Below are 19602 nucleotides of genomic sequence, written 5' to 3' on the forward strand. Positions count from 1 at the left end.
ACTGCCGCGTCCCAGATACCAATCCTTCTAGTGACACCATATAAATAACAGCTCATTCCAGTAATGCTTGCCTGCTTAGCTAATTGCTTCAGAATTTACTCCATCCACCCTACCCTGCAACAAATAACCTGCAGATGTGTGGCTCTAAAAATAATCCTTGGCACTGGGGCCATGGTACAGCATCACTACATAATTCAGCGAACTTTTGCACTGTATTGTTTTAAAAATGAATCTTTTCTCTATGCTGGAAGCGGTTCATGGAGACAGATTCTGTCCTGAAAGACACTGCTCTGCATACAGAGAGCATTTTGCTATCATCTCTCTGGACAATAAACATGGATCTGACTTGTAAGAATTATTTCTTTCCTTGTCCAATTCATTAAGTCTGTACACTTAATAAGCGGTTTCAGCTTTTACAAGGTCTTCTCTGGGAACAATAAAACAGAGGGAAAACAGAGAGAAACATCTGGATCAGTGAAACACTCTTGAGATTGTATCTTTTTTAGTGTCTTTGTAGAGATTTCCAAAGGCTTACATTAAGAAGTTAATTCCATTGCTGCTATTGATGTTGAAAATACATTAGAAGAACAATTTTAACTTCGTCTTGTTGCTTAGATAGCTATCAGAGCCTGCCAAGCCTTTTGTTTGAAAATACTGTCATGACAAATAGCATTGTTTGTATTTCATTCAAGACTTACTTTTTTTTCTTTTTAGTTTTTCTTCTCTTAAGATTTTATTGTGAAATGGAGAAAAGAGGGGACCAAAGCTGCAATTCCACTGCAATGTAGCAAATCACTTTTTTTATGTTCTTTCTTTTGTTTGTTTGCTTGTTTGCTTCTTTCCCATTTCTTTAATGTGTTTAAAGAATATCTGCTAGTGATACTTTTTAGTTTGGTTACCTTCAGTTTTGTACACTTATCAATGACTGGAGCTAGGATGCTCGGGAGCTTGAGCACATTATAGTCAAGAAGAGCCCAAGTGGTTTGCTCAGTCTGGAGAAGAGGATGCTAAGGGGCAAATTGAATTGGTGTCTCCAACTACCTAATGAGGAGTTACAGAGAAGACAAGGCCAGACCTTCATCAGAGGTGCACTGCAAAAGGACATGAGACAAGAGCCACAAGTTGCAGTAGGGGAAATGCACAGAGAAGTGGTTAAGAGCAATCTCCATCCCTGAAGACATTCAGGACTCACCTGGGTGAGTCTCTGAGCAGTTAGCCCTGCTGTCAGGTGCACTTGGATCAGATGATTTCCAAAGGGCACTTGCAACCAAAATTCTACAGTGAATCTGTTTTTCTAAAATTATGTGGGGTTTTTCCATAGGATTTATTTCTGCTGTTTATAGGATGGTTGAAACCTTGGCTTGAAAAATTCCCTTGGCTGTGCGGAAGTAGGGTCATGCCCCGGTGACTCCAAACCAGTACTGGAAAGATAAAAATCCTTAGGCAAAAGTGGCTGTTAAGCATCCTTATGTGATTCATAATGTACACAGTTAGAACACTATGTTTTTTGCGCTCTTCTAGAGTGTGTGCTTGGAAGATAGGAGCCATTTCATAGCTCATGTCTGTAGATGGTATATAGAGAGTACCCAGTTTCCCATTAATCTGGGGCAATTCACATAAACCTCCATACCTTCTATGGTGTCTTGTCCTTTCAATACAAGTTTTCTGCACCAGAGAGACAGAGTATCCAAACACAGACAACTTCCTTACAGCTCAGTGCTGGAAACTCTTTTGGACATTGTGGGCAGCCAACATAGAGAATGAGGTGCTCAGAGCTGCATCTTTCCTAAATTATTTTTCCATGCTATTTGACTTTCCTAAAAGCTGATAGCTTTTTGTCTGGCTCTCCCCACTTCTAGACTATTTAAAACAGTTTCAAGAACCATCACAAATTAAAATATATGTTAAATATCTGTGCCTGTGTCTAGGATGTAAATGGATGGTCTAAGGTATAGATGGGTGGTGTGCCTGTGGGGAGAGTACAGGAGCAAGGGTACATTTCAAACCCCAAATCTATCAAAACTGGGAAGAGGCTGGCAACAGTTTCCAATGACAAGTGACAGCCAGAGTTAGAGTCGTAGAGCTATAGAATGGTTTGGGTTGTAAGGGACCTTAAAGATCATCTAGTTCCAAGCCCCCTGCCATGGGCAGGGACATCTTCTACTAGACCAAAGCCCTGTCCAACCTGGCCTTGAACACTTAAGAAACCAGCGAGTATTGCTGCTATTACTCTATTTTGATTAAGTTTATGCCAGAAGTGACTGAATGAAACTGTTCTTCCAAGAAGTCCAGTTGTAGCACATCCTCATGTGACCACCCATCACCCTGAGGCTTAGTCTGAGCTTGTTCCCAACCTGACAATGTGCATGGCAAAGCTGCCAGGGATTTCTGAAGAATCAGGATCAGGCCCTTACATGTCAGCTCACTACTAAATGAACATAGAGCAAGTTATTAGCCTGTCTCTGAAGATTAATTGGGACTTATGTCCTGTTTGAAGAACTAGCTTTAGAAATGTGACTTCCTTGCGTAGTTTCTATGATGTGTTTTTCTGTGCCTGCATGTTTAAAAGGCACTTGCCTTTTGTTGTTTACTGAAAGGAGTTTATTAGGCATTGCTTATGCAGCATTTTTGTGATCTTGTTGATGAAAGATGCTCTATAAACGGGGTTGGATTGGACTGGATTCAGTAAGTCCCAGAGCTTGCCAGCAGTTTATTGCTGTTTGACTCCAGTGACCGAGCACCAGCACAGCAGCCAGCAAGCAAGCACAGCTCCTTGCAGCACTGCTCTGGCTCTACCTTCCACGCTGAAATGGAATTTATTACTCTCTATCTCACACGGATATTTGGTAGGAAATTGGAGCTACAAATGAAGAGTCATGGAAGTTTAAAAAAAATCCAGGAGACAGGACAAATGTGCTGTGATTAGTCCTGTACTCTGGCTCACCTTGGGTTAGATAAATAACTGAATGTGTGCCGTCAGCAAGACATACTATTTACAGACTTGGAAGGAAATTTGGCTTGCAGTCCTCTAATTGGAAGTCAGAGGTGGTGGAAAAAAGGACTTTTGCTCACTTTTCATACTTTTAAGTCTCTAAGCAGTGAGTTATTCTAATATATGGGCTCAGTCTTGGATAATTTTCATTTAGATTTAGGAGGCTACTTGTTCTTAGAAATGACAATATATTTATGAGGACTTACTAATTTGCCAGTTCATTAGCCTATGTAGTAATGCAAACAGTGCTATCTTTGTATAAAATCCATTTTTTTTTCTTCTCCCCAGATTTCACACCTGTCAAATGTAAATTTGATTCTGCAAAATCCATACCAACTTCACCTGCAAAACTAAACAAAATCATTTTCTTGGTACAATGCCAGAAAATAAAAGAAATTTTTAAGAAAAGAGAGCAAGACAAAGCTGACAGCGTGTGTATAAAGCTGAGTCTAAGCAGATGAGAACAGTCAAAAATCTTTTATTTAATCATTCTGGTATTTTTGACATGCTGTCCAGTGATAAACTACACGAGCATTCCTTTGCATTAAGGCGGGTTGGGGGGGGACGGGGAGGGGAAGCAATGAAGTAAAACTCCAAGAAAAAGGGAAATAAAGTACAGTCCAACACTGAAGGAATCACACATATGATTTGGACGATGATGTTCACATGCATGTAAAATACACAACAAATGGCTTTTCCAGTGGCAGCAGGGGTAATTACCTTTTTGAAGTTGTGTGATATTTTCCTTCTGAGAGTTTCCTTCTTTGATCAGAGGATATTCACAGGGACACTTTTACTTGGTAATTTTTGAACATTAGTATGCTAAATGAGATATGAGCACTGATGGTTACCACCACCACCACCAGTTGGTCTGCACTACACAGAAAAATGCTGAGTAGTCTGTTGTTAGCCACCGTGTTTGCAGCACCAAAGCTCTGGTTGCACTTGGGACTGGCAAGGGCCAATGTTAGTGCTGGCCCTGGAGCACAGTGTTATGGCTTCCCCAAAAGTGTGAAGCCAGAGTCTGTATGGTTCATGTGGAAATCCCAACATAACCTTTTCTTTCATTACGCTCAGAAGGAAGGATCACAAAAAACCTTTCTAAAAGTTTATTCATCCCAGAAGAGACCCAAAAGGCAGAAATTTAGTTGCCACTTCTTCCTGTAATGAGCAGAAGCTCATGAACTCTTTTTTTCTTTTGGTGCTCTCTGCAGGTTAACAACCCCTTTCTCTGCATCCTAAAAGTCCTAAGAGAGTCCAAAGTGATGGTCTGCTGGGACTGCTGATCTGCTGGCACAGGGGCATGTGCTGGGGAAGTGGTCTGATGGATTTTGCCTGGTTCAGATTTTGTCTGACCACCTCATCACATCTCTCACTTAAACGAAACCACAAACCCCATCATGGCAAAATGTCTTGTGCTGTGCCTGCAGAGAACAGATGCTCAGGGACTGCCACAAAAAGGACAGATGTTTTCACTGGCTGGATTCCCCAGACCTGTGAAGTTTTGCTTTTTGCACATTCATAGAATCATAGAATGTTTTGGGTTGGAAGGGACCTTAAAGCTCATCCAGTTCCAACCTTCTGGCACTGGCAGGGGCACCTTCCACTAGACCAGGTTGCTCCAAGCCCCATCTAGCCTGGCCTTGAACACTGTCAAGCATGGGGTTGGAAGTCCTATAACTGAAAACCCCTCATTGTCCATGCAGGGTATTGCACCTCTTGAAGTATTTTATTGCTCTTTTATAAAGGAACAAGCTTCACACGTTCACAAATACCATGCTCTGCAGGAGTGCAAGCCATTGTATTGGTTTGGAAGGTCCCTTCTGAGAAGAAGGAACCACAGTTTATACTCCAGCATCATAAAACTCCATTTGACCATAAAAACATGACATGAAACAGCACTTCGAGGAGAGGAAGAGTCCATTAACAATACATTACAGTAAGAGCAGCCAAGAAGCGTGTCTGAGAGCTTTCAAGATCATCACGCAGAGCCTCCCTGGGTAAACGCTGGCACAGTTCCCCAAAGTCAGCAGAGGTATGCAGCTTTTGCCAGGGGAGGATCTGGTCCCTGGCTTGTGTTCATGGAAGAGGAGCCCAGGAACCATGAATCTTATCAAAACCTTCCCATTAACAATAACTGGAAAAAGACTTCATTTCTGGTATCTGCCTTAATAGTCAGAGCTGAGCAAAACAGCTGATAGCAGGGCTTTCCTGTTTTTCTTTTTTCTAAGAAAAAGAAAACCATTATATGTGGGTAAATTTATTTGACTTAAGTAGCTGACAAGAAACATGGCTTCAACTCAGGCAACGCATTAATCACTGAAAATCTGACTTGCAGAAAAATCAAGTAATAGGTTGCAGTGATTTGCTGTCAGAAGTCTGAGTTCCAGTTTTGCTGGTGAAGGGTTGTCTCTGTGGTTGTTCAGGCAAATCCTGCTTTAATCAGTCAGTTAAGAAAAGTTAAGAAGCGCACATATACATACAGCGGTCATAGGTGGTGCATCACTGGAAGACATCACCGTGCCTGTGCTGCTCACTCTTAGCGGGGACGGTGACTGGAAGGGCTCGTGCTGGCCTTGGACCTTGTGTTACACCCAGTGTGAACACAAATTACCTCTTTACAAAACTGTGAAAAAGGACTAAGTCTAGAAACCACAGCAAAGTGTGTGCTGAGCAAGTGTCTGCAAGGAGGCCATCCTCTCTTACTCAAGATTTTGGTATGTATCCCACGGAAAGGCAAACAAAAAAGCATTGCTTCAGTTTTACACGACGTTGCCATAAATCTTCTCACCATGTGAATTACCGTGAAACCGTTCACAGCTACTGAGCTGCTTCCTTAACACACTGCACTGCAGATGGGTTTTGTCTGTGCATGCTTTGGCAGACAGACCTGTCCCTCATTTGGATTTTATATAGAATATGAGAAAAACAGCAGTTGGGGGTGGGTTTTTTTGTTTTGGTTAGTTGGTTTTTTTTTCCTAATGTACCTTGTTGGCTTGCTTTCATAGCTCTCCAATTATTTTTTGTAAGTTAATTGCTGTATTTTACATTTGCAGTTTTGCTGTACTGTGTATTTCTCAAAGTCAGGGTGATCAAATAGAAACACTGGGCAGGCACAATAAGGAGCCAGTCTAACAAAGACCCCTTTGTGCAATTAAACACAGCCATTCCATGGCCTTTGCTGACTCAGGTCTTCAAGATATGGCACAAGTCCTCTGAGTTCAGGTTATGACATTGTCTGAATAAATCTGATTAATTTTTTCTTCTATCTTTTCTCAATAGGAGATTTTTTTTATTATTACATGCATACACTCAACTGTATTATTATTACTTTCTACCAGCACTGACCTGGGAGAACAGTGTTGATATATCTAATCCTACATAAAATGTTAAGTAGCTCCTGTAACCCCCGACATGAAACTCTTCTGACATTCATGGGTTAGAAATAGCATGTCAGAGAGGAAGGATTTGACCCGCCTCACGACCTGTGGACTTGCTGCATCTTGCAGTGGAGCTCAGGCATCAGCTGAGCTATAAAGAAGGTCCATATTTTATCCTAAGAATTCACTTTCTGACTCAGTGTAGAGATTTCTGTGTCTGCTTTGTTCCTAGGAGGCAAATATTTCCTAGAGTGGACTCTTTTGTTTCTACTTTTGGTATCTTTAGCAAGAGTTTCCTTAACATGTCATGTTCATCTGAAACTTTCCTTTCCCTTCACATTTTCCCTTTTCCTTCCCTTTTTTCAGCCACTAAATGGTCATCATGTCTTCTTCAATGTAATTGTCAGGATAGGCTTTTAGAGTCGCTTCTTTGCTCAAGTTAACCAAAACCCCAATACACATCAGGCAGCTCCAAGCCAATTGTTGCCACAATCCAAGCTGTTGCCCTGTTCTTGCAGACAGCTACAGGTTAATTATCACTTTGAATGTTTATCCTGTTGTTGCTTGCATTTCCAAAGCATTTCAATGGCTGTAGGACCCTCAGCCACTCCCTTCCCTCTGGCACATCAGTGTTTTATGGGTTCAGCATGCCCTGGTCTTTCTGCAGTGTCCCAGTGCAGAGCAGGAGGGCTGGGGGTGATGGCAGCGCTGCACCAGGTGGAAACAATTATGGGGAAAAGCCATGGTCCACACGGGATGAGTTACTGCTGATAGCTGCCAGATAAGCTAACTTAATAAAGGGGTGGCTTAATTAAGCCACATTCCTTGCATCTTACCTTTCATCCTGCCTGTCTGGGGCGATGCTATCAAGCAGCTACAGCTTTGCAAATGGGGCAGGGGGAGCACCACTGTGTTGGGCACAGGGGTGACCTGAGGGAGATGGGACATAGGGGTGCTCCTGGGAAGCTCAGCTCTCTTCAGTCTGCAAGGTGATGGGCCACAAAAGCCTACTACAAAGGCAAATCCACTGCTTGCCTAGTGTTTATTGGTATCAAAGATTTGACCCTAAATTCCATCTTCTGACATTCAGTGATACAGGAGCACCTCGACTTCTAGAGCAGAGGGGAGCAGCTCAGCATCTCCCTGCTTCTCCTGCAGCTCCCTGCCACATAAAAGGGGTGACTTTGCTTTGAGAGAGTCCCTATCACTGTGGATTTCTGTACAGGTAACACAAAAGCTAGACATTGCAGTGTTTGAAATCATGGTGCCCAAAATGCCCTGGGAATTTGGGCTTGTGCCTGTTCTTGAGCGAAGATTGCATGAGAATCAGAAGTTTCTCTATTTTCAGCATCTGATGCACCCTATTAAAAACTGTAACAGATAAGTCTGACAGAAGATCCTTCTTTTGGAAACCAGATTTAAAGTTAATATATCAACTCAATTTCCACATAGATTTTAGTGGCTGAGCTTCTCACACAGCTGTGCATTAGTTCACGTTTGATGCACGCTCACGTGTACAGCTGCGTAGCAACCAACCCATTGAAAGTTATTCAGTAGCTAAAATTATCAGTGGGGACCCCCTCTTACCTCTCACTGTGTATAACAAGATTACTGCTGCGCAACGTTGATTACACATGTCAACCTGGAGCTGGATGTCTGGAAATGAATATTGCTATTAAAATGCCTTTGCTAATGATCAACTCATGTATCCATCATTTTGGCAGATTTAAGAATGGAAAAAGCTAGAGCATGCACAAATCCCAGGGTTGCACTGTAATGTTCAGAGAAACATGTATTGTCATATTGTATTTCCTGTGCATTAACCCTAAAGTAGCAGTTTCTGTGGCAAAATCATGCTGATGGCTGAAGTTTGCTGTCGAGTACAGGCTGCACTAATACAGAGATCTGTAGTCTGGAGCTGGGAAAAGATTATCATGCAGATTGGTTTCTGGAGCGTGATCCTGAAAGCAGAGCCTCTAAACCACTTATTTAGGTGTGATTTAGAGCATTCATGATGTGGAAAAATCTTTGGGTATTTAGAGAAAATATTCCCAAATCTCGTTTCCAGTAAACTCTGGGAAAATTCAACAAAAATTGAAAGGGAGACTGAAAACAAGGAAGTGATGTGTCAAAGATATCTCCCTGTGGAACTCATTGCAAGAAGACATTGAAGAGATGGATTCCAAGCATGGGCTTTGGATATGTGCAAGGGCGGTATGATTTTCCAGTTTCTTTAATTGGAGCAACCCCCGCTGAGGCTACACAAGGCTATGCTTGCTTCAGGGTGCCAGGGCAGTATTTATGGCTGTACCTCAGTGTGTGGGGGGTTCTTACTGTGTGGCTGTGGGAGAGGGGTTTGATTGGGGCAAATGGTTTGGCTATCAGGACAATCCAGGAAGGAAGATAAAACCACAGCGTATCCACAGGAAAGCCAACAAGTTCAGCCAAAAGCTGTTGCTGGCTGAGTTGAGAGGAGAGAAGCAACTCAAGGTTCCCAGCAGGCTAGCCTTTACACAGGAGCAGGTTGTGCCAGCTGAGGTTGGCATCTGCTGCCAGAAGCCACTCTAAGAGTGGGAGTCCTAAGGGTCCTAAGCCTGAAAATCAAGTGGGAATTCTTAGGGATGAAAGCTACTGCTCCCTCTTTCTGGTTAGTTGTGGCTGGCATAACCCTACAAGTCAGCATGTCATGGCTGGGATGCCCTCCTCTCCTTTGCCATCTCTCTGCCCTCTCTCAATCCAGACTGCATCTTCCTCTGAAGAGCAGCTACAAGCAAAGCTTTATCAACCTCCCTTCCTCCTCAGACAGGAGGAGATGAATGTGCACTTGGAAAGCCATCGGCATTGCTTGCAGCTTATGAACAGCCTCCCCAATGCACCTTTGAACTCATTCCTCCTGCATTTGTTAGTCTTCCAGATAAAACTTCACAGCAGTGTTTGGAGAAAAGTCTAATGAGGGACCAGTGTTTGCATAACAAAGCAAAGCTTCCTCTTCAGATGTTCAACCTTCATTAAGTATAATTTATAGTCCAGCTAATCTTTGGAAAAGGGTAAAATACGGAGCCAAAGTTTGTTTTTACATAGTTTGGAGTGATGCATTGTTTGTTTTAAGTGATCAGTTGCAACTGATAGTTGATTTAAATTCAACATAATGATGATTTGCAATGGCTGTGTGTTGTCAAGGAAAGTGTTGTGTCATTGACTGCCATGTCTTTAGCACTCTTCTGCGTCAGTTATTGAATTAAAAGATAAGACCAAATGGATGGTTTCCCAGTTTTGCAGATATTTCAGCATGTCCACAGGGCATGAAAAACTGTGAATTTGTAAATTACAGGGTTATTTTCCCCTCAGACTCACGTAGACTTGATAAAACAGTGCACTGAACAGCAGTTTGCTTCTCTTGCAGCAGTACTGGTAGCCACCATCATGGGACCCCTTGAAGATCACTAGGTCCCTTCAGCAAGTAGCTCTCAGGGTGATAAGGGACACAGCCCTTGGTAAAAGCTTCTTAGCACTGCTGGGAGTCCTGGTGGCTTGATGTGGTTTGCTGTCTAGAAGGCAGGAATAGCTGAATACCTGAATGTCATTACAGGCCAGTGTGTAAGAAACATTAGTTTCTCAGCACTTTGTTCATATCATAAGCACATAAAGAGCACTTGATCCTGTTGACTCTTCACTGCGGTTTTGTCTGCCTGCCTGTGTAAGATATTCCCCCTTGCTCCAGTTGAAATAGCCAATATATTTCACTTACCACCTTCGAGGTTTATTAAACGATGAGAAATTACTGATAACATATATGTTGAGTGCACTCCTTGCTGAAACCTACCTTTTATGCAAGTTTACATTGTAATGATGGATGTCTGAAAACACTCTTCACCATATCATGAATATTGTGACCTGAGCTGTGTGTATGAGCAGCACTGAGGAGTGCTGCATCCTTTCAACACAAGGGAGCTGGGTTTCCAGAAACTACTTGGGATGCTGAGTGTGTCAGCATTGGAGTACCCAGCCCCAGGCTCCTGAGGTGGCTGGCCATGCCATCATTTAAAACACCTCATGGATTGAATGGTGTGTTTCTATGTTGTGTTCTTTAATGCTGAGATATCTCCAACTGCAAAGCTCAGGGTCCTCATCTTATTTCGTTCATCACATACATGATATACTCATGACCGTTTATAAAGCCAGCATCAACCTTTAGTTAACGTATTTATTCATTTATTTATTTTATTGTTTTTCAGGAAAAAATGCTGTAAGGGTTATAAGTTTGTTCTTGGACAGTGCATCCCTGAAGGTAGGTGATTTCACTGTTCTTATCCATTGTGTTCCCCTGCATTTGCCTTTCCCCTTTTCCCTGTTCTCAGCACTGCCGGTTTGGAAGAGCATCCTAATATAACCGCAGGCTCAGACGTATCTCATGTCAGTGGGGGAGCTGTTTGTTTCCCAGAAATTGTTGGGAAAACAAAAAGATAAGTATCTTCCAGAAGTTTTGCTTAGCACGCCAAGCCTTGTTCCTCCCCAAGTGCACATGGCTACGCAGATCTTGTACCGTGACCTGCTGCAAACAAAGGGCCAAATTCTGTTTTTGTCTAGGTATGTAGGAGTGCTCTGTGCACCCAGGAGCACACCTTTCCTGTCTGATGGCTTTCCCCATGGACCCCGTGGATCTGCAACAGCTGATTTTGCTTGTAATTGAAGAGGGAGTGGGTGACTAAGTCAGTCCAGCCTTTACTTACCCATTTCCCAAAGATGCCCGTGAGGGGAGAGCATCATCAAACAGCATCACTCTTCCACCATCTCTCCTGGTTGTGGGCACAGAGGTTGCTGCAACAAGATCTCCTGTAGGAAAAGGCTGAGGCTCTGCCTGCCTTAACCTTAGGGGAGGCCTCTGTTGGGTCCACCCAGCCAACGGCTTCACGTGAGCAGTGGAAATGGGACTTCTTCAGTTGCTCCAGCCACTTTGCTTGATTTGGATGAAATTGGCTCTGAAGTTACAGAAACAGAAACTTTCACACAGAAGCAAATGGCCAGAGATGACAAGCCAATAAACCACATTTTCTCCAAAAGTAGGTTAAAAGGCTGGTTTATGGTAATACATCCTTCTGTCTGACGACACGTGGAAAGCCTCAAGTTAACCTGAGAGGTTTTTTAGAATGGTGATGTTTTGGAAAGAAAAGGGACAAATTAACATACCAGAGAGAGTCAGTTGGTTTTTGACTTACAGTCCCCAGCCAACAGTGATTATAACCCAAATTCTGATCCTGCTGCTTTTGATTTTTATAATTTGTGTGTTCTTTGCTGCTGGCTGGAAACACTAGAACACTGATTGGAAAAACAAAAATAAAAAAGAAAAGAAAAAAGGAGGGGGAAAAAACCCCACATCTTCTCATAACAGGAATAGTGGATTTGCTGCTTCCTTGTGAAGAAATGGCTCATGGTGCTGTGAGTTTCATGTGTGTGTGGCATGAGATGGCAGCTCCAGAGTGAGACAGACACTTGGAGGAGGCTGTTGTGCTTTGTTGTACAAGGCAGTTGTGTGCATAGGAGGTAGAATCCCTTCTTTCAGGATGGAAAGAAACCAGGACTCTACACTCTGGCCTCCATCTTTCCTATGGATTGTAACCGTTTTATATGCTGGTTATTCACTAAATACAATGGGTACAGCAGGAGAAATGATAGGAACAAAAATAAAATGAGAGCCATGGAAATATATTATTTTAGGCTCCTAATTTTCATCTCTTGAGGCTTGAGGTGATTATGAAAGCAGCTTTTATTATGTACACACTGAGTTCGCTAAATCCTGTCTATTAACTGCATCTCAATAACCTGAGTGTTTCTGCCACTAATGGAATTTCTCTTCTGGCTTCTTTCCTCTTGTACCTCCTTTCCCCATTTTTCAGTTCAGTCTGTATTTTGCCTTGAAGTTCAGAGGCCACAGCAATTGCTATAACATCTGAGACGATCTTGGTGTAGGAACGAGAAACATGATTCAGTGAAGCACTCGTTTCACTTACTCTGTTACAAGACATTACTTGGCTCTTCACACATTGTTTTGGCATGATCTTGACAGAGTAGCTGTATGAAATGCATATCTCAACACAGCCACATAGATACATTACAGATGTGAGTTTATTAGAGCACATCTGCACCTTTCAATCCAGTACTGGCAAGTCAAAGCTGTGAGGAGTAGTTCCAGCCCTGTCTTCCCTGTGATACAGCAGCGGCTGCAGAGAGGAGGGTTGGGGTATGGATAAACCCTCCCTTGCCCACCTTCTTACAGCTGCCTCAGGAAGACACTGATATCCTTCTTGGACAGCTGTTACTTAAACAGACACCCAAAGGGTTGTGTCTTTGTCCATGACCATGTTCAGTTTCTGTCCTGGTATTTCTTGTTTGCCCTTGAGAAGCAACAGAAATCAGCGCAGTCCAGTATGAGCTCATGCCCCACGTTCTGTGTTTCATTTGCTCTGGACTCACCTTCTCACTTTGGGTTTCAGCCACAGAAGCAGGGAGCCAATGGTCCTCAAGAAGCCTCTAGGGGAGTTTGCTTTGTGTGGCTGATTCCCGCTATACCATCTCTTCCTACTCTACCTCATCGGTGGAGCAGGTCATAAAATAGCTCTCCCTTTTCTCCTGTATGGTCTCCTTCTTTGGTCTAGATAATCACAGCTCTAACCAGGTCCTACTTCTGGTGTCATCAAGTGTAAAGCAGGGACAGATGTAGTCTGAAACAGCTTCTTTTGGAGAGCACCCTCCCTACAACTAGTTTGTTACTTGAGTTTCTTGGCTGTGGATTAATTATAGTTTATGACAGGCAAACACTAACCAGATCTGTTCTTCCCTCACTAATGCTATTTCAGAAATTTCCTTGGTGCAACTTCAGATGCTGCGTTGTCATTCCTGAGTTCATTGAAATATACACAGAGACATTTGTTGTTCTGATCCAGTTTTTTTATTTTCCTAAAGTCTGGAACAGCCTGATTCTCACCATGTGGCTTTGATTCATCCACAAACCACATTTCCCAGGCTGGCCTGGCAGGCAAGGGGCTTGACCATGGGAGGGTATGTTGTGCGTCCTTGGTTCTGCATAGCACACAGAAGTGGTGCATCAGCTTTTGCCCTGTTTCATCCCACTTGTGAGGACTGTTCCTGAGGGAGTCATGTCAGCTGGGACTAAAGCCCTGGGGACCCACAGCTCTGTGATGTGGAACCTGCCCACAGCTGTTGTTGGCTACCACAAGCAGGGAGATTTCCACCTCTCGGACCCTTCCCTAGCTTTGTATGAAAGTAAATGAAGGTGGATGTGAAAGCCATATTTAAAGTCTAGTTACATGAAATATGGCAGAAGAGAAGCAATTAAAAAGCACTGGCATTGTTTAGTCTAGAGGAAAGGAGGCTGAGGGGAGATGTGATAAAAGTTTTTAGGTATGTAGAAACTTGCTGCAAGGGGAAAGTAAACTATTCTTCATGGCCAAGAAGAAGAGGACAAAAATAATGGGCCTAAATGGTTACAAGGGGAGTTTGGATTAGATATGAGTAAAAGGCTTTCTATCTGCAGGGATATTCAATCTTGGGAATAGACTTCATGGTGGAGCATCTCCATCCCTCAAGGATTTCTAGGAACAGGCTAGATGAATGTCTATTAGGAAAGGTTTATGCATACCTAATCCTGCTTGTGGTGGGAGGTGGTCCCTTCCAGCACTGTTGTTTGTGATTTTATTAGGGCACAGCTATTCATGGAAGCATAGGGAGGACAGAGCTCTTTTTGCCTCCAGTCTGAATAGGCAGAACATGGCACAGGCCAAATCCAGCATCTGCATGGACATGCTGGTTAAGAAGCAGGCATATTCGCCTCAGTGCTGGGCACCCTAGCCTGTTCTCCATCTGACTTTATTTCAGTGGAAAATGAAAATTGCAACTGTGCCCAGGAAAAACACCACTAATACCCACTTCATATTTGGGGTTATTCGGTAGTGCCAAATGTAACGGGAATTTACAGCCCCAGCATTGCCTGAAAAGGCCAAATTAGCCCAGGCTGACCATGTTTGAAGGCAAGGGCTGTGTTTTCCTTCCACACTTTTGCAAGGCTCTGCACTGCATGTCTCTGGCTCCTGCTGGGTGTCCTGGCACTGCCATTCACCACCACAGCACTGCAGGCAGGCTTCAAGTGTTAACACAGTTGTGAGGTAAGAAGGAAAGGAGGGATGCCTGCTATTCAAAAGGTGACAAGCACATGGGAGGAAATGCTTGGCACCATTACAATAGTACTTTATGGTCTAAAGGGCTCTGGTGTGCTGTGCACCAGCTTGTTAAGTGTTGTTTGGTGCTTTTCTGTACCTTGGCACCTTGTCACTTCTCCTCTCAGTGCCACATGTGTGCTCTATATAATTTGTGAAATAAGCAAATAATTTGTGTAACATATAAATGTGATTTCACTTGTTTTACCATCTACCAGTTCATTTTAATTGTTTGGAAAAATCATCATACCCAGGGATGTCTGCTAGACATTACTGTGAGTCACTAATGAGTTTGGGTTTTAATCATTTTATGCTGTTACATGGAAACAGTGCATTGCTGGGAACTCACTTGAAACACTTAGGTTTGGTTTAGATGTATTTGGTCTGGAACACAGACAGGATATTTCTGCTGTGACTTCCCAGTATCCAGTCACTGGAGGGTTGCATTGACAGCCACCTGAATGCTGCATACAGGATGAGGTTCCTCTGAAATCATCTCAGAAACTGCCACTTGCTTTGGCATAAAACCCAGCTTCCACTGGGGTTTGTCTGAACTGGTTTTGAGACTAGATGCTGCTTCTGCTCCTGTCTTTTCCTGGCACTGCAAAGCCCTTGGACCCACAGCCAGGCTGCCCATCTCCTCCCTGCCCCACCACCAGCCTAGTACCAGGGGACAGATCCAGCCCCTGGCAGGGCCAGGATGCAGGTCAGACCCCAGTTTGCCCTGGTGTTCATTCCCTGGATTTCAGATCTGCTGCTGCATAGCACTGAAATCAGAAACAGATTCTTCCTCCTTTGGGTTCCAAACAGGGACTTGAGTCTTTTGGGATTTCACCGACAAGCCTGGCCAGTGACTTTACCATACCCTAATCTGCACATTGCTATTATGAAGGGTGATGATGGTTTTGTAACAATGTGTTCTTTGCTAGAAGGGTTACATCTGGCTTTGAACAATTACAGTGCAATTTTAATTGTTTTCTTTATAAAATACTTTCTGTCTGGATTTGGCAGTTAGCCTCTCAGTGCTTCACAGTGTTCTGCGTAGGAAATGTTGCTATCAGCACTTAAAAATTTGTGGAAGAAAACAACAAAAAAAATTTTTAGGTAATTTAATATTTCTGTGAAAAGAATTCTTAAATTTTGCTAACTGGGAAAGTGACTCCTGCTTAAAATCCAACTTTCAGAAACAATCTAACTACTGTAAAGCTGTGATTAGCAATTACAATTTTATTGTCATTCTTTGCTTATGTCTCATTAATGTTTATTTCTAGGTTCCTTTATTCCTTGAAAACTGTATAATTTGACTTTATTAACTAGAAGGGGTGAAATATTTGCTGTTAAAGTATCATCTAGCTTCTGCCACTAGTGCTTTTCCTAACCACCTTTTTCTCTCTCTAGACTACGATGTCTGTGCCGAAGCTCCCTGCGAACAGCAGTGCACAGATAACTTTGGGCGAGTCCTATGCACTTGTTATCCTGGGTACCGCTATGATCGGGAGAGGCACAGGAACAGAGAAAAGCCTTATTGCCTGGGTAGGTAGAAGTGTATGTTGAGCTCATCTCTACTTCATGATGCATCCTGCTCCCTCAGGTCTTTTATGAGTTGGTTTAGATTTGAAACCTTTCTTATTTCACTACTATTACAGAGGAAATACATTTTAACTATGTTAAGGATTGGTTTTAGAACTAAGAGATCTAAATCCCCCGAACTTATTAGGAGGTAATACCTAAAAATGAGACATATGCACCCAAACACTTTGAAGTGTTGGGCTGATGTAATTCCCTTTATTAATTCCTCCTGCAGGTTTGGGATTTTAGCCTCAGAAAAGGCACACGATGCTAACAGTAACCCTTAAAGCACTATAACTGGGCCTAATTATGAAAATAAATCCTTATGGTTTGATTCAGATAGCCACTACCTAATTCAGGACTGATCATTTACATGTGGTCCTTGTGAGGCTAGTCCTGACCTGCCTTTGCTGTGTCAGGGAGCCAAGGTTTGCAGGATCAAGCTTTGCTTGTGAGCTTTACAATGCAAAGAAGTGGTCAAGCAATGTTCACTGACAAAATGCCAGGTGTTAATAATAACTGTGCACTTCGCACAGTGCTCCAGCCCGATGCACCACCAGTGCTGCAATTACTCATATATTTAAACCACAAAATCTCCTGATACCTTTGGAGGAAGTCTTTTGTTGTATTTGAGGTGTGAAATCTACAGTTTTGGAACACTTTGAACTCTTGTATCTGCCCCATCCCTGGCAGTGTTCAAGGCCAGGTTGGACACAGGGGCTTGGAGCAACCTGCTCTAGTAGAAGGTGTCCCTGCCCGTGGCAGGGGGCTGGAAATGGGTGAGCTTTAAGGTCCCTTCCAACCCAAACCATTTTCTGATTCTGTGAGCCTGTGATCCTAGGATTCTATGATTCTTGTTCCTTTCCAGATATTGATGAGTGTGCCACAAGCAATGGGACACTGTGTTCTCAGATCTGTGTCAACACTATAGGCAGCTACAGGTGTGAGTGTCATGAAGGCTACACCCGGGAGGAGGACGGCAAGACATGCACCAAAGGAGATAAAGGTATATGCCAGTGGGGGTTAAAGGTTCTGGGCCAAAGGACTGTCTAAAAGGTTGATCTGTCATAATGAGGAACTGCTTGGACCTGGGGGTCCGAACCTGGGAACCTGGGATGTAGCTGATGCTCCTGAAAAGTCTGGGCTGTTTGCTGAGCAGCCAGGCCCCTGTGGAGCAGTCCTGCTGCACACTCTCCTCTCCAGTTTATGAGCTGCACACACAGAGCAGTAAATCAGTAGCCACATCTATAAGGAAAGAGCTCAAGTACATTGAAGGATGTGGAAAGCATCTTCCCCCAGAGAGGCTGAACGGTGAAATTTGCCGTTATAGCTTCAGTTAGACAGTTCTGCTGGATCCATCTGCTAAAAGCTGTATTTTGCTCCCATACCAACCTGGATTATACCTCGTGTGTGGTTCAGAGATCAGGAGACAGGAAAAAAAATTACCCTTGTAAGACTTGAGTAGTTTAATCTGTTAATTAAATTAATTTCAGTAACTTCAATTTGTATTTCGTGCCTATATCTCAGATTAGCAAATGGCCCTGGGTTGGGTGCTTAGTGCCTCTGGGCACTCAGAGGCTCAGAGAAGGTGTGCCTGGGAATTCGACACTTTCCAAGCCTTGCTTGAATCAGTTGCTAAATTACACTGAGTAACACTGAATTCTGCTGCCCTGCAATTAGTCTGTGTGTCTTGTGACTTTTTGTAATGCAAATAATTTGTGATGGGAAAGGGGTAAAAGTGAGGGCTTGTTCTTGATTTTCACTGTTGGTTTCCAAGTACATATGTGTGTTGTGTTTAAATGATTTTAAGGTTTTTGACCTCATCCCAGTTATTAAGTTACAGCATTCAGAGCATTGCAGATTAAATACTGATAGGACAATTTGAAAGAAAGGAGGAAAAGAACAACCTGTGCTCTTGGAAAGGAAAAAAAAAAAAACAACTCAAAAACCCACCAAAAATCCCTCTTTTGATGAATGATGATTTACCATCATCAATTAATGCCTGAACAGTTACTCTGTGTGCTCCAAATCCTGCTGGATGGCGAGAACAATTTATAATTTGGTTTTCATCTGAAAACGTGTAACTGGAGACACTCCATTAATTTTGATTGTTCCTTGTGGTTTTCAATTTTTTTTTCCTGTGTGTGGGAGTCATAATGGAAAGAGATATAACCTATATAATCCCCTTGCAAATAGTTTTTGTAGTTAACTTTTCCGCTGGCTAATTCAAGTTACTAGACAGAGCAGTGACCAGAGCATTCAGAACAACCAACCATGCAAAATATTCAAGGCTGTGGAAATAATTCTAATATTTGAAAAGCATCAATTTTACACTCAATGTGCACGGCACATAAAAACGTCAGTTCCAGCAGTTAATCTGGAGCAAAATACTGCCCATCTCTCAAGACATTTCCCAAACCAGAGACGTGAAGCAGAGGAGAACGCTTTCCGCTCTGTTACCCCGCTATACTCCAAGTTAGTGTTACTAATTGCCAGGCCTCTGAGACAAATGAAAGAGGAGCTGGTCATTGCTGTTTGACGGGGTTCATGCGCGTAACTCAGCCAGAGGAAAAGGCTTTGGGCAGCCGAGAGGTACAGGCTGTCGCGACGCACCACCCCGTGGTCAGCCCCAGCTCTGCACCGCTCTGGAACGCTCCACATCCACGCTGGAATCACTGCCTAATAAATGGCTTATTTGCTTTTCTTCATAGCTGGAACACTTAAATTTTGTTTTAATATTTAGTGTGAGAGACATGAAAACACACATACCCCTCTCCAGCTCTAACCATCTCACGTATTTTCCAGGAGATACTATTCATGATTTCATTGTGCCGTGCCTGAAGGCTGCAACCCAGGCATTTTTTGGCTCTATAAGAGGGCTTGACCAAGAGCTTTGTGTCTATTAGCGGGCACAAGAATAGGGAGCATTTTTCCTGCATCCACAGACATGCCACATTTGATGGAGACAATACAGCTCTCCTCACAGAAGTAGGCAAATGAAACCATCTCAGCAGGCTGAGCCTGGATAATGCAACACAGATGATCAACTCTACAGTCTCCATGCAAAGACCGCCCGCGGCATAGCTCCCTGCAGAGCTCTCCCTAGCCAGTATCTCCTCCTCCTCCAGCATCAGCAAGGCAGACTCTTTGAGCACATGTAAAGAAAACACATCACTCCCCCGAGCAGATCTCTTAGTGATAGATGCCACGGGGCTCACCACTGTCTGACCGAGATGAAAGGACCCCCATTAGGCAGTGCAATGCATGAGCTAGACTTTGTGATTTAGAAAGCCTTCATGAAATGGGGCTGGTTTAAGCCTTCTCTGAAATAATTTGCTTTCTGGTGTAGATCTGTGCAATGGAAACAGCCTGTATGAGTGTCTTGCTCACTGCTGGCCAGACTGACCCCAGGGGGGTCAGTATGGGCAGT

At 43.2% G+C, this 19602-nt stretch overlaps 1 protein-coding gene across 1 annotated transcript in view; it reads left to right on the forward strand.

The window, feature by feature from the left end:
• CCBE1 (collagen and calcium binding EGF domains 1) overlaps window positions 1-19602 on the forward strand; it is a gene marked incomplete at its 5' end in the record, with an annotated part of 94882 nt that overhangs the window by 62503 nt on the left and 12777 nt on the right. The window contains 3 exons of the mRNA XM_010009398.1: window positions 10608-10660; window positions 16002-16136; window positions 17041-17178. Coding sequence (XP_010007700.1) covers window positions 10608-10660; window positions 16002-16136; window positions 17041-17178 — 326 coding nt within the window. The remainder of the gene's footprint in view (window positions 1-10607; window positions 10661-16001; window positions 16137-17040; window positions 17179-19602) is intronic.

Source organism: Nestor notabilis, unplaced genomic scaffold (genome assembly GCF_000696875.1).
Source record: "Nestor notabilis isolate BGI_N333 unplaced genomic scaffold, ASM69687v1 scaffold5282, whole genome shotgun sequence".
Lineage (NCBI taxonomy): Eukaryota > Metazoa > Chordata > Aves > Psittaciformes > Psittacidae > Nestor > Nestor notabilis.